The sequence below is a fragment of the Camarhynchus parvulus genome, chromosome 6, assembly GCF_901933205.1.
Source record: "Camarhynchus parvulus chromosome 6, STF_HiC, whole genome shotgun sequence".
Lineage (NCBI taxonomy): Eukaryota > Metazoa > Chordata > Aves > Passeriformes > Thraupidae > Camarhynchus > Camarhynchus parvulus.
In genome coordinates, this window is record NC_044576.1 from 3154116 (window position 1) to 3169585 (window position 15470).

The 15470-nt window shown below is 48.8% G+C and overlaps 1 protein-coding gene across 1 annotated transcript in view; it reads left to right on the plus strand.

The window, feature by feature from the left end:
• The first annotated feature begins 11444 nt into the window (after window positions 1-11444).
• Window positions 11445-15470, plus strand: part of ADAMTS14 (ADAM metallopeptidase with thrombospondin type 1 motif 14) — a 33400-nt gene continuing 29374 nt past the window's right edge. The window contains 2 exon segments of the mRNA XM_030951462.1: window positions 11445-11587; window positions 11939-12363. Coding sequence (XP_030807322.1) covers window positions 11515-11587; window positions 11939-12363 — 498 coding nt within the window. The 5' untranslated portion in view covers window positions 11445-11514.

Sequence of the window (15470 nt, forward strand, 5' to 3'; positions counted from 1 at the left end):
AAACGTGGCTCTGAATGGCCTGGATTTTCTGCTCCGAGGGAAAGGGATTGGCAATTCTGAAAGGATTCAGCCAGAGGAAAGAAGGGGGTTATGCATCATATGTGATATATCTAAAATATAAAATCATTATTGAGTGTATGTTGTGAATTTTAAATGCTATATATTATGTCTGTAGCTTAGATTTATTACATATACTGTGTATACATTATATATAAATGTATATATACATTTACATATAATGATAGAAAAAATATTTATATATATATATATATAATGATAGAAAATACACATTTTAGAATTATTCTATACAATGTAAATTCAAGAAACATTGAATACATGAAATATTTTAAATTCTATATAATAACAACCAGGAGCAACCTGGGCTAGTGGAAGGTGTCCCATGGCAGGAGGGCAAAAAGCAGCTCTTAATTGGATGGTGTTAATGAGCTGACCTCCAGCCTCACTGGGGTTTATTCCCTGCAGGAGCAGCAGCTCTTCCCAGGGAAGCACCAGCAAGAGGCTGTGTGCACTAAAATATCTGCAAAAAAAGAAGCTCAAAGTGTGTTTTCACATTGAAACACCAAGAGCTCGTTGATCGATTTTATTGATTTTCATGAAAACCGGTTTTCTGCAGGTTCCTGACCCTCAGTTAACTCCTAATTCTCCACTTCCCTCACCTTGTCCAGGGCTTGGAGTGTGGGAGTACAGCCAAGGGGATCTGAGGTTATTTTGGGGTAGGGAATTAAATATTAAATCCCAGCCAGCAGTGCTGAGGGATTGATTTCAGGGCAGGAAACTCAGATCTGTGCCTGGTTGTCTGCATCTCATTTCCATGGGGACCCAGGGTATCCCTACAGCTCTGGGTGCCATCTCCCATTCCTGGGGCTTTGTTTTGTCCCCTTCTTCCCAAACCTGCAGGCTCACAGGGAAATGGGGAAGAGCCAGGCTCTGTGCTGCAGCCAAGGGGAAGCCCCAGCACTGCCCCAAATCACCCCACTGCACTCTTGGTTGTACACACAGGCTGGGGTGGGTCGTGGAAACTCTGAATATCCCTTCAAAAAAACCCCAAATCTACCCCTTATTCCACCTATGGAAAAAGTTATTCGTTGCATCGGTGCTGCTGGAGCTTAGAGGAGGTGAAATGTGGAAAGGGGGCCCACAGCTGCCTGAATAAATGGTGTCAGTGCCTCTTTCGCCCGTGACAGAGAGGAGGAGAGAGACTTTATTTAAATATATTTGTATGTATTGCCAGGGGAGCCCTGCCCGCGTGCTCCAGGCTGCACCACATCATTTCCCCAGGATGCTGCAGCCTCAAGGGCAGTGAGGACAAACTGTCCTGGGCTGGGACCTGCCCTGAGCCCCTCCCTGGCAGCTCAAACCCAGACCAGGGGCACCTGTGCCCTCCCCCAGTTCCCTCTGAGCTCCCCCCTTGCTGCTGAGGAAGCCTTGAGCACAGAGCAGAGGAGGGGATGCTCCTTCCTCCCACCAGCACACCCTGGGTCATCATCACAGAGGATTTTTGGGTCAGGTTGGGAGCCTGGCTGCATTGGCATGAAAACAGTGAGGGTTTTAATGGCTTTTTTCCCTTTTTTTTTTTTTTCTGGCTGCACTGTGCGGGTAATGTGGCAATGGGGCTGTTTGTAGCTGCGCTGCTGCCTTAATGAGATTATATTTGACATGGATAATTAATTAATGGATTATTAATGCTCCTGCTTGCCTTCCCCATCCCTGAGGGTTTGGGCTGTGCTGACATGTCCTTTCCAGGCTTTTCTCTGCGCTGCACTCGTGTTCTTGTCCCATAGCAAAGGTCATGTTTGAGGGTGTAATTAAAACATTTTATAAACTGAGGCGTGATTAACCTGTAACCATTGGCTGAATGGTGTTTGCTATTCATCCAGGGACAAAACCTCTCTTTTAAATCCCTATTAAAACCTATTTTAATATAAAACACTTCCCCAAAAAATAGAAGACAATCTTAAATGGGTCTGGGAGATGACATTTTTTCCAAGATTATAATTTTTAAATATTTTTATTTTTAAAAATTTAATTAATTGATCATATTTATTATTATTTAAATTGTTGTTTATTTATTTTATTTTTAAGTTTTTATTTATGTTGTTTTTATTTATTTTATTTTTAAGTCTTATTTATTTTATTTAAGTTTTTATTTTATTTTTAAGTTTTTATTTTTGTTGTTTTTATTTATTTTATTTTAAATTTTTGATTTATTTTATTTATTTAATTTTTAAGTCTTATTTATTTTATTTAAGTTTTTATTTTATGTGTAAGTTTTTATTTTATTCTAAAGTTTTTATTTATGTTATTTTTATTTATTTTATTTTAAAATTTTGATTTATTTTATTTATTTTATTTTTAAAGTCTTATGTATTTTAGTTTTTATTTTATTTTTAAGTTTTTATTTATGTTGTTTTTATTTATTTTATTTTAAAATTTTGATTTTTAAAATTTATTTAAATTTTAAGTCTTATTTTATTTAAGTTTTTATTTTTTCAGGTTTTATTTATGTTATTTTTATTTTATTTTAAATTTTTGATTTATTTTATTTATTTAATTTTTAAGTCTTATTTTCTTTAAGTTTTTCTTTTTTAAGTTTTTACTTATGTTATTTTTATTTTAAAGATTTTATTTTATTTATTTTCTTTTTAAGTTTTAATTGAATTTATTTTATTTTTAGATTTTAATTTAATTTTTTATTTATAATTTTATATTTTATTATAATTTTCTAATTATTAATTTTATTAAAAGTACAAAAATGCGGCTGTTCTTGGCCAGGTTCTCCCTTCCTGCACCTTTGCATCAGACAGGGGCCCTGGCAAAGGGACCTTGGGCTCCACAGAGGTGCAAGGAACGGGGCTGCTCTGACCTCAGCCAGGGATTTTATTCCTCCTCCTCCTCTTGGGGGTGAGTAGCAATCCCTGCAAGCTGAACTTCACGTGTCTTTGTGTTTTTTATCCATCCAAAAGGGAAAATGTGCCGGGGAGCCAATGTTCCACTGGCACATGGGGCTGCAAGGGGAAACCTGCCGCAGCCCCAGCCAAATCACTGCAGCCATCAGAGGCTTCAGGGCTGTGCTTTCCCCCCCCCAAAATTCCCATTTTCCCTGTTTTCCTGCCCAGCTGTGGCAGCTCTGCCAGCTGCTCCCAAGCCCCACAGCCATCAGCTTTTCAAGGCCCAGCTCAGGAGTGTTTCCCTTTAATTTTGGTGAAAACTGAGGGTGTTTGGGACTGGGGTAAATAGAAATTAAATATAATTTCTATTTACAGCAGCAGGGAAGAAGCACGTGCTGGCTCGGGGCCACCACAAATGGCTCTGGACATGAGAGCTCTTGAAATAATATTAATAATAATAATAATTTCCATGTTTTCCTTGCTGGGATGTCCCCCTCCGGCAGCACCCCCCGATGAAACCTCTGCAAAGGGAGCACATCTGGGTTTCATTTTTACAGCTGAAGAATAGTAATTAAGATGCTTTTGCAGAGCCAGGGCTTGAAAAACTAAAAATAAAAGCCATCCAGGCACAATACCAGACTTCCAAGCACCAGAAATTCCCTTTTTCCCCCCGTTTTCACCCTCCCAGCTCCACTGGACCCCCGGGCATGGCCAAGCCCCTGTTCTGGGGAGCAGGGGCAGGAATAAATCATGGGCTGAAAGGGGCAGAGAAATGGGATTTTGGTTAAAAACCCAGAAGAGCAATGGCAATGCTGACCTGCGCAGAGGGTGGCAGCAAGGGGAGGATTTCCAAAGCTCCAAAACCTACGGACATCATGCAAAGAATCAGCTTTGGCTTTTTTTATTGCAGCAAAATGTGCACAAACATGGACCCTAGGCTTGGAATGGCTTTCTCCTTCTATTTCTCACTTTTCTTACATGAATATTGCAGGGGAAGGGAGAAAAAAAAAGCAGCTGTTTTCCAGCCTTCCACCACCTCAGGGTGCTTCTGGCCCCAAGCGAATGAAAAATTAATTTTCCCCAGCTCGAGCTAAAAGAGGAGATGGGGCTCAATGAAAGCACTCTCTGGCTGGTGGGGGTCATGCTGGAAAAATATCTGTGGGTTGAGGGGATGAGCAAGGCCCTGGGGACTGGGAAATGCTCAGGAGTTCGATTTAAGAGGTCGAAAAGGGAAAAAAAAAAAGAAGGATTTGGGGTTTACATGGCAGTAAGCTTAATTTTAGCAGGAAGACGATAAAAAATGAATGAGGTGGTCAATGTGTGGAGAGGGAAAGGCTGTTCTGGGGGGATATGGGCGAGGTTAACCTAGTTTGTACCGAGCATCAGCAGGGAGAAAAGAAGGGGAAGGGCTGGGAATGCCGTGGTAGCAGGGATGGATGAATCCCAGCTGCCAGGCTGTGCCAAGCCCCAGAGCTGAAGGGATGCTGGTGGGACTTGGGTCCTAAAGAGAGGCTTTAACACCCTGCTGGATCCCATGGATAGGGTGCACACGTTTTGTCACATTCACATTTTCTGGAAAAAATCCCTTCGTCCAGGATTTTTTTTTCCTGGGAAGCTGAGAAGCCTCAGAGAAAAAGGAAAACAATAATTATCTCATTTGCTTCTCCTGTGTTGTTCTCATCTGGAATGTGTTTGGAGGTGGTTTATCCAACAGGTGTTTGTTTCATGGGATTCTGGTGTGGATTATTTGGATTTATTGGCCAATCAGCTGTGTTGGGACTCTGGAGAGAGTCACAAGTTTTCATTTTTATCTTTTTAGCCTTCTGTAAGTATCCTTTCTGTATTCTTTAGTATAGTTTAGCATAGCATTCTTTAATATTATATAGTATCATAAAATAAGAAATTAGCCTTCTGAGAACTGGAAATCAGATTCATCATTCCTTCATGCCACAAATACAATAACATTTCCCTTGGATGCCACGGCCACCGGGGAGCTTTAAGGCTCTGTGCTTTTGGCAAGGAGGGTTCCATGGGCTTCCCGCCCATGGCAGCAAGAGCCCCTCACCCCAGTGACCACCTCGGTGCTGCTGACCCGGAGCTCAGCATCTGCTGCAGCTGTGCTTGGAAAAACAGAGATTTTGGGGTTATTTTCTGCTTCCCTGTCGTGGGGCTGCAGCCACGCCGGCGCAGCTCTCCCTGCGGTGCGGTTCCTAGAAGGAGAGCAAGTTTTTCCCTCCTCTTTTCCAAGGCTCTGCTGCTGACAGTAGGGGCTGGAAGCCGTCCAAGGCTGTCGGTATAAATCTCACTGACCTTGTTTCACCATCCCGTAACTCGCAGCTCAGCCGGGACCGGCGTCGGCTTCCACTTTCTGGCTCATTTATCCCTTTTCCAGCTTTACAGTTTGGGTTCCTGAGCTTGTCTGCTCATCCCTGGGTGGGCAAGGCGGTGAGGGGGGACTCCCAGCCCCTAGAAAACCTCCCAGCAGGGCTGCCAAGGCAAACATCTGGCAGGAATTTGCAGATGCAGCTGTTGCTGAGGAGAAGCGATGCTCCAAGGTGCGGCGCGATGCAGTTTGGTGGGATGAGGGAAAGATGCTTCTGTTTGGATGGGGCTGAACACTGGGCTCTGGTCCCAAAAAAACACTGCCTAGGTGCCATCAGGAGGTGAGCCTTGGTAAGATTTGAGCTCTGTTCCCGCCATGATGTGCCTAAACAGGAGTTTGCTCCTCTCCAGAGGTTTCTTGCTGTCACCATGCTGTGGTGTCATCTTTGCTGTCCTGTTGCTTCCAGGGGTTTGGCTGTAGGGGAATGGCCTCATGTCTCAGCTGTGGGATGCTGGGCTCACAGGGGAAGCTGGGAGGATGGCAGCCTTTGGAAATGTGGGATGCAGAGCAGCTGGCCATGGGGAGAGGGTTGGAAGGGATGGTTTCCCACCCTGGCCGGATCAGCTGCTTGGCACACCCAGCTCTCTCGTCTGGGTCCTGGAAAAGGGCATGGGGAGCTTGGGTCCTCTCAGAAATCCACAGCATCTGTGCTAAATCCATACAAACCCCTTCATTTTCCTGGTCCAGTGAAGCCTCACCTTTAAAGTGTTGTGCTGATTCCAGTGGGTTTGGGGCCTCGTGGAAGAGCTTTGCCAGTGGCTGCCATTGTCACTTGGTTTTGTGATAGCATCCAGAATCTTTGGCATGCTGGCAGGAAGAGTTTGGTAGCAGAATATACCAGGATTAGTGTTTTACCCGGGCCAAACTTGCAGATATACAGATTAACCAGGGGGAAAAACTTTCCAGGATAAGAAAAGCAAGACATGGCCAAAAAAAAAAAAAAAGAAAAAAAAAAAAAGAAAAAGAAAAAAAAGAAATGTTGGCTTGTGGAGGCTCCTTCCATCTTTGGAGGTCTTAAAGTAGGGATTAGGGAGAGATCTGCCAGGAATGATCGTGCCTCGGGGCAGCCGGAGACCAGATGATGCGTGTGTCAGCTCCCTCCCTCCCTGCCTGGCTCCTGCTCCTCCTGCTCCTCTCCTGGACCAGCGCAACATCTTCGTGACTCCCCTTCGAGCTCTTGGGCTCCTAAAACCCTCTCCGAAAAGAGCTGAAATCCTGGAAAAGGGGCGCTTTCCGGCCAGGGGCTGATGTGGAGAGGGAGGGGAGGATGCTCAGGGGGTTCTCCCTCCCCTCCTGCCCCGGCGCTGCAGCAGCGGCTGCTCCCTGCTCTGATCCCGGGGCAGCTCGGCGTGGCTGAGGGATGAGCTCATGCTCGCTCACCCACAGCCCGCCGTGCTCCTGCCTCCATCTCTCCCTCCCTGCGCAGGGCAGGGTGCGATCGGAGCCTGCTGAGGCTCCCGGGCCCCGCTGCGGTGCGTTTGGGATGCTTCCCTGAGCGAACAATGCCTTGTTCCGAGCGCGGGTGCGAGTGGGAATCGGGAAAACAGAAACTTCCACAGGCACGGAAGGGCTTGATCTGCAGCCCTGGGAGAGGCTTGGATTGATGTAAAAATAAAACATACAGACATTAAGCAGAAAAACCGTAAACTTATGTTTCTGTAGTTGTAAGTAAGAATATGCCTTAAGTAAGTGAGAAACTGCACTGATGATGATGAAGGGTTTATAATGTAGAAAACTGCATTGATAAGATGGTGAAGGGTTTACAATGTAGAAAACTGCACTGATAAGATGCTGAAGGCTTTATAATGTAGAAAACCGCATTGATAAGGTGGTGAAGGGTTTATAATGCAGGGGTGTGGTTGTATAGAACAAGTTAAGAGTTTAGAAGTTATAATCGAAGCATGAGTGTGCGCGTGAGTTAGAAGGCCATTGGATAAAAATATCCACAGTGCAGCAGAAGTTAGTGAAGGTGGTAGGTTAGAAAAGCAAAATGAACCTTGTGGCGTCTGTCCATTGGGTTAGAAAGTTCTACATTGCCTTGTAACGAAGAACTTGTGACTACTCTGAGCTATGGCCGAGTGCTTGCTCCTCTAAAACCTCACAGCCTCTGAGACTGATGTTTATCTGAGCAATAAATCCTTCTGAGCTTGAAAATCACCCCATCCCTTCATTCCTAGCAGTGACAATGATGGATGCGTTGCACCTGGGTGGGGATAAGCATTAGGTAAAATCCCTGGCTGTGCCCCTGCCCATCTTACCTGTGCCTAGGATGCTGAGCCATCCCCCTCCAATGCTTCTTCCTTCTTCCAGCTGCTTTTAAAACCTCAGGCTAACCCAAACAGCTACAAAACACTTTTTTCCCCTTCTTCTCCTTTAATTTTTTTTTTTGACCACTTCTTGCCAGAAATCAGCCCATGGTGAGGAGGTGATTGTGCAACCTGAACACGGGGGCAGCTGTTCAGCTGTTTCAGAGCCTTTTGGATTAACAAACAGAAGGTTTAAATCCCTGGGAAGAAGACATGTGGTGAGCTAGGGCTGGAAATACAGCCCTGTCTTCTCACTCTGGTACACCCTGAGCTCCTGGCTCCCAAACTCACGATATCATGGGCAGAAAAGCCAGTTTAGGTAACTGGTGGAGATTGATACAATTTTATCAGCCCTAATTCCCTTCCCTCCAGGAGGTTTGCACAGCTGAGCAAAACAACCCATAAAGGCACAAAAATAGACCCAATTAGGTGGGTTTGTTGTGGGTTTTTTGTGGGTTTTTTTAATAAGAAATCCTTCCAGCCTTTTGTGAAGGTTTTTCCAGCCCTCAAAATCAAGATTAATTGCATTTGGGGGCCGATAGCCAATTTGTATTTGGAGTAGAGGGGATTTGGAACATTTCCCCTGGGCACTGGCTCTGAGTGGTACCTGGTGGGACAGGCAGGGCTTGGACACTGCAGCACTCCAGGGTGGCCAGAAATTGGCACTGCCAGATGAAAATCAGGCTTTGGGAATACTGGCTGGAGCCTCCTGCAGGAAAAGGAGCCTGATTTGGGGTTTTGGAAACAGCAGCTGTTGTCAGCTTGCTTCTCTGGAAGCTGGAAGGAAAACCTGCTCCTCCCCAGGCCTAGAGGTCACCTAAATAATGGGAAAGTCCCCAAACCCACGTCACTGGTAAATCTCCAGGCTGCAGAGGGAAGCCTTGAATCATCAAGGATTCCAGAGTGCATTATCCATGCAAACGGATAATGCAATGGGGGCACGAGATAAAATAGCACCCGAGGAGGGGAAAAACAGGAAAAGGAGCCATTTGGGCTCCAAAATGGAAAGGAAAAGGTTAAGCCTAAAGTCAAGGAGAAGGGTGGGACAGAGTTAAAGGCTGGGAAAGGCAAAGCCAGGAGACAAAGAGGAGAATGGAGGGGCCAGAGTAGAAGGAAAGGACAAGGGGAGGTTTCCTTGCTGCTCCTCTTTCCATCCTCTATGACAAGAACTGGGGAGAAAAAAGCTGGAATAAACAAATTTTTCTGACTTAAATAATGCTATATTGACAGTGATAACACCAAAATCCACACTAATATTATTATATGACTATTTCAGGCAAATAAGACCAACACTTAGTGTCACAGTGTGGTTGACAAACGAACATCTTGTCATCTGGGAGCCCAAGGGATCCCCTTGGAAGTTGTCTTTTTGCCAGGTCCAGCATGTCACAGGTACCCAAACATGTTTAATTATTACCTTTAGAAGGTAATAAATGAGGCAAGCTGTGTGTCAGGTCATTGCCACTGTCATTCAGCCAAGCTTTTGCTGCCAAAGCCAGAGATTTGGTAACATCAGGGGAGGCATAAAGCTCTAGAGGGACTAGACAGATCTTGTGGATGAAGAAATAGTTTTTGCCTCTGAAAAGCAGTAATTAAATGATGCTTTCCAGAGCTGTTCTTCACAAGTAAAGCATGTCCTTTATTGCATGCTTCCTCATAAATCTATTCAGCCAAACTAAGGGCTCATTCCAGCTTTGATGCTCCAGCGGGTGCGTATCTTCCAAAAATCAACCCCAAATGCTCGGAGCACAAATTCTTTTTCTATCTCTTCTGCAAAGAATCTCTTGCAGATCATTTCTCCTCTTTAATTATAGATTGCACAAAGCAACAGAAGCATGAAAAGACTTGGAGTGGGAATTAAAATCTGTTTTTCTTCCAGCTTGATATTTTTTACTTGAAGTAAGTATATTCCTCTTTCCTTTTGGGGGAATCCTGTGGCTTTAGCCACAGGGAATTTTGGATTGGATTTTGATCACTGCAGCCTCAGCTTCTCCTCTTTGCCCCAAAACCCAACCCAATCACCCAGCTGGAAGGCAAAGGAGGGATGCTCTGGCAGCAGAACACAGGAGAGTGGTGCCTCACCAGAAATGGCTGCAGCAGGACCATCTCCAAGGGGTTCCCCATCTCCACCTCTGGATCCTCCTCCTGGGCACCCAGCAGCCCCACCATCCTCCCGCACCTGCAGGGGAGGTAAGCAGGGCATTTTCCCAAATGGTGATCTTTTCCTACCATTCTGGGCATTGCTGTGCTGATGGGTTGGGAGCAAAGCTCCAGCTGGGGTCCTACCAAAGAAATCCAAAAGCAGAATCCCAGTTCCTGATGGGAAGCTTGCAGGCTGGCACGTTGTTTTCCCTGCTTGCCTTTTCCCTCGTGCTCTGGCCTGTGTGGCAGCTCGGATGACGAGTTCCTCAAGGCAGGAATCACCTCTTGGGAAGGGTTTTGGGTTGCTTAGTGAAACTCCAAGAGCCGCTGGGCCTCGTGGCAGTAAAATCCCAGCACAACCTGCGCAACTGGTGTTACTGGTGTCCAGCACAGCCCCCTCCCTTCTGGAGTCCTGTCCAGAAGAAAAAATTAACTGGACACAGCAAATGGAAACAGTGCCAGGAGCTTTGTTGGTCTGTGCTGATGGATGCCCCTGGATCCCTGGAAGTGTCCAGGGCTGGGTTGGACAAGGCTTGGAGCAACCTGGGATAGGGGAAGGTGCCCCTGCCCATGGCAAAGGGGTGGAGCAAGATGATCTTGATCTTCCAACCCAAACCATTCCATGGTTCCATGATGTGGGAAGCCCTTTTAGGACAGTGCTGGGTTTGTTGAGTTCTGCTGAGTTTTTTTTTTTAGGGGAGTACTGGGTTTATTTGCCCCTTGTCAGGGTGGTGAGGAGGAGGAGCCTGAGGAAGCACAGCACGTATTGAACTGTGGGGTCCCAGCTTGAGCTGTGGTGATGCCCTTTGGAAAACCCCGGGAGTGTGAGTTTTCCTTGGAGAGCCAGCAAGAGGGTTTCCAGGAGCAAGGCCAGCACCTCCTTCTGACTGTTTCCCCCTAAAAACAGGAGGAGAGGGAAGAAAGAAAAATTAAATGGGATCATGGAATGGTTTGGGTTGGAAGGGACCTTAAAATTCGGGTTTTTTTTCCTGCCATGGCCAGGGGCACCTTCCACTAGCCCAGGTTGCTCCAAGCCCCATCCAACACTGCCAGGGATGGGGCATCTTCAGTTTCTCTCTTAGGGATGTTTCCACATCTGGGAGCCATCCCAGCTGTTTCCAAAAACGGGGTGTTTACCTCCAGCTCACGCGGCGGCGGCGCCCTAAGCTGGGGGACGATTTGGCTCTCCCTGGGGAGCATCTCGCTCCGTGCGGGGTCCCGCTGCAGAGAGGGGCCGGGCGGTGGGACCGGGGAACAGCGGCAGAGCCGGGGGCCGCTCCCCGGCTCCCGGCGCGTCTCGCCTTTGTTCGGGCAGCGCCGGAGCCGGGCGGCCGCGGGGCGGGGAGGGATGGGGGAGGCGGGATGGTGGGAGGGAGGAAAGGAAAAGGAGGGAGGGCTGCCCGAAAAGGCTTTTTTTTTTTTTCTTTTAAATCTCCGAGAAAAGAACGATCCACAGGCAACGCGAGAACTTTCCCCCCCACCTCCACTCCCCCAACACCCCCCCCTCCGCGTCTTTAATAAGAAAACTATGTTTAAAAAATTTTTTAAAAATTCAAAGAAATTAATTTAAAACGAGCCCGACCTCCCTCCCCCTGGCCCAGACCCGGCCCCCGGCCCGCCCCACGCCTCCCGGGAGGCGGCAGAAGCGGCGGCGGCGGCGGGAGCGCCGGTGGCCCCGGCGGCGGCGGCGGCGGCGGCGGGGGAGGCGGTCGCCGGGCGCCGCCCGCCCCGCATCCCGCATCCCGCCGGCCCCGCATCCCGCCGCCGGCCCCAAATGGATTATCTGCGGCTGGTGCTCTCCTGCCTCGTCCCCCTGCACGGCTGCCTGGCCGCCGGCAGCGCCCCAGGTACGGCGGCGGGGCCGGGGGGGCTGGGGGCTGACAGGTGGCTGCGGGCTGGGGAGAAGGGAGAGGGAACCCGCTGCTGGGGGGGGAGGTTTCAATGGGAATTGGGGGAGATGGAGGCTGGGCGAGAAATAGTTGGCGTGCTTGGCGTGCGAGGGGACGTCAGCCCGAGTTCCTTCTGCTACGCTGGACGCACCCGCTTAAAACTACAAAGCGGAGCCGGGTCGGGACGGAGAAGCTGCTGCGGGGTTCGTCGGGCTCCGAAAGGCTCCCCCGGCTGGGCTTGTCGCCGCGGTGCCGGCGGGATGCTCCGTGCGCGCCCACGGCCCCTTTGCCTCGCTGCTGTCCCCGCAGAGCTCCTGCTGTCCGGCAAGCTCAGCGAGTATGGAGTGATCGTCCCCTTCAGCACCGACTGCCGCGGCCGCTTCCTGTCGCACGTGGTGTCCGGCGAGGCGGCGGCGGGGCTCGGCCGGCCCGCCTGTGCCCCGGAGCCAGCCCCGCTCCTGTCCCCGTCCCGGCGCCGCCGCCGCGTCCCCCGCAGCCCCCCGGAGGAGCCCCCCCAGCGCCGCCTGCTCTATTTCAACGTCACGGTTTTTGGGAAGGAGCTGCACCTCCGGCTGAGCCCCAACCGCCGGCTGGTGCCGCCGGGAGCAGTGGCCGAGTGGCAGGAGGATTTCGAGGTGCTGTTCCGGGAACCCCTCCAGCAGCGGTGCCTTTTCACCGGTGACATCTCCGGCATGCCCGGAGCTGCCGTGGCCATCAGCAACTGCGATGGGCTGGTAAGCTGGGGGCTGGTGGTTTTGGTTCGTTAATTTCGAGATTTTCTGGTTAGTGTGCTATTGGGTGTGGTGGGTTTTAGTGCCGGATAATCACTTACCTTTTTGCTGTGAGGCAGGATTAGGAGAAAGGTAAAGTAAGCTCGAAACTTTTTTAGAGTATAAAGAAGAAATTATTAACAGTAACTAAAAGAAAGAGTAATAAAAATCGGAACAAAACCTTCAGAATACTTCTCACAACATTTTCTTCTCGCTGACAGTGTAAAGAAACAAAACGTACAATTATCACTTTCCTAAATGCCTCCCATGCAGAACCACCCCAGGTGCTTTTTTTGTGCTGTCTTGGTGCCGTTTCCTCTTAAGAGATGAATCCTGATGTCCTGAAACCCGATTTTTGGGTGATGCTTTAGGTGTCTGTGCCATATGTTGCCCTTTAGGCCTTGACAGCAGCAGGTCCCCTTTCCCCTGGGTGTTACCTGCCTGCTCCATCAGGGCGGTCTGTGCACCAATCTCTATTTAAAAGGCTTGGAAAACTTGCCAGCCCTGCGCCTGGAGTGCCTCCTGCCCAGATGCTGTCGCCTCCATGGGCTGTGCCCAGCCTCTGGGACGGGCACCCACACTCATGGTGATGCTGTTCCATCCTTGCCCACCTGTGCTTTACCTTGGGACTGCTCTGGAAACTTTTCCTCTGCGTTTCTCACCTCTTAAATGATGCTGGGTGAGCTGGAGCACCTCCTGAAATCACTGCTAGCTGCAGTCTGGCTCCCACCAAGCATCTTTTTGCAGGAGGATGTCTTTTTATTTTTATTTTTTCCTTCCTAATCACTCAGGGGCTCGGAGGCTCTTGGCTCTCTGAGCACAGTTCAGCATCAGTAACTTGCTGCCGCAGCGCTTTAATTCCTTTAAATGGCTCTGTTACCTCATTATCCCCAGCATCTGCTCTGCCTGTGGGTTCCCTACTTTTGATACGCTTGGGGAAGCGCTTATTTTTTAATACCCTTGGCCCGTTGCCCTTCAGATTTCCTTTGAGCCAATTTAAATCTTGTTTGAGGTGCCAGAGTTTGCTGTTTTCTCCTGGTGCCACTTAAACTTACTGCTGGGTTGGAAGAAATGCCTTATTTTGTGCCTTTTTTTTTTTTTTTTAATTTTTTTATATATTTCTTTTTTAGTTGCTTTATTCTGGGAGCTCCTTAAGCCGATTTTGGCCAGCAGCACAAACAATTTGGCATTCCTTTCTTTTTATACAGCGCCTGATGCTACTGTACAAGCAGAAATGATAGAGCAGCGCAGCTAGAAATACGTATTTCGCCTACGTACAGGAATTACGTTTTTTTAGCACGTAATCCACACCTTTTGAAGCATCCTTTTGGGAATGGGCTGAGGCTGTGGGCTCGCAGACATTTCTCTGGGACACGGATTTTGTGCTGGGGCTGGCCAGCGTGGGCAGGCTTGGAAGCTTTAAAGGCATTTCCTACAGACGCAGCAGAGAGTGCCAAGGCTGGAGCAGAGAGCAGGGTTTGGAGCGTGCAGGTTCCCTGGCAGATCTCATTCCCTTTGGCATCACGAGCTGAGGGATGCTGGAGGCCATTGGCAGCTGATCTGTGTCCTGCTGTGGCACAGCTCTGGGAATTTTCTTCCCCAGAGCCCGCTCTATTGTTAGTGTCAATCCCAAGCAGGCTTTAATTTAATTTTTCCAGGCTTTCCTAGGCTTTAGCCCCACTTTTTCCCATCTCAGCTCCTTGCACACCTTGTTGGTTGTCATTCTTTTTGCCCTTGCTCCAGCTGGGTTAGGGTGTAGCTTGTACCACAGGATGCTTTTCCATGTGGGTTTATGCAGCTATATCCTGCCACCCATGGGTAAGCCCACCCTTTTAAGCCCGTGTAAAGGAACAAGTGGCTTTTTCCCCATGATAAGGATTTTTTTTTTCTATTTCCCACAATAAATTTATTGCTGGGTGGCCAACAAATCAATATCCTGGCTTCCACCAGGAATTTCCAGAGCTGGTCTTGTGGAGGACACGAGGCTGAGGGGACAAGCAGGTGCTTGGCTCCCTTGGCCTTGTGATACATCCAACACCACGACTGGTTTCTCTTTTCCATGGGTTTTCTGCCGTATGGCCCTCTGGCTTAAGTGAGTCTGACATCTTCAATCTGCTCAGGATCTCGGCTTTGGAGGAGTGAGGAGATCAAGAGGATTCCCTAAAAGCAGTGAAAAGAGCTTGATTTAGGAAAGAGAGCAAGAAATGGAACCGAATCCTGGTTCTGGGTGTGGATGGGCTGGGAGGATGATGCTGATGACCTGAGAAGCAGCAGAGCACCTGGGAGGGATGCATGTGGCTGGGAATGTTGCTGATGGGCTGGAGGAAACTCTTCCATGAGCAAGGACCCTGGAATTGCTGTGGACTTCAGCTGGGAGTTGTCCATGACCTTTGGAAGGGGGTTGTGGCTTTTGCATCCCGGGATAGTGCGCGTGGGAGGCGCGGGGCCGCCTCTTCCTGGGCAGAGGAAGCGCTCCGGGATGCTGCGGATGAGGGCTGTGTACACAGAGAGATTAGGCCGTGTATAAACGGAGACCGAGATTATAAATAACAGTGGGGGGAGTGCAGGAGAGGAAGGAAAAAACCCCAAAACCTGAACCCAGCTCTTGAAGAAGAGAGTCCACCCAAAGTCTTTCCTAAATCCTTATTTAGCCGTGCAAGCGAGCCGATGCTTTTCCCAGATGCCAAAGCCGTGGCACCTTCCGTGGCTGTCGTTCCCTGCGGGCACCCACGCGTGAGAATCTGGCCTTGTGTATTCTGCAAGGGCGTCTCGTACCAGGGTGGGAAGGTGCTGTGGCCCATCATGTAATTTCCAAGCTGATCTAAGCCACCGAATTCCTGGCTGGTAAAGTAGCGTTAGGCAGGAATCTCCGCCGGCGGACACGTCTCGCTGCAGTGGAGGCATCCCAGATTATTCCCTGCCGGCCTCAGCAGCATGTGGTCGACCTTGCTTCCTTCCTGCTGTGCTGGTTTGCAGGGATGGGTGAAGGATTATCACCCACAGACACCATATTTGTGTGCCTGGCTTTGCCCTGGGGTGATTTGCCGTAGTGCTGCAAACTGTAGAGCCAG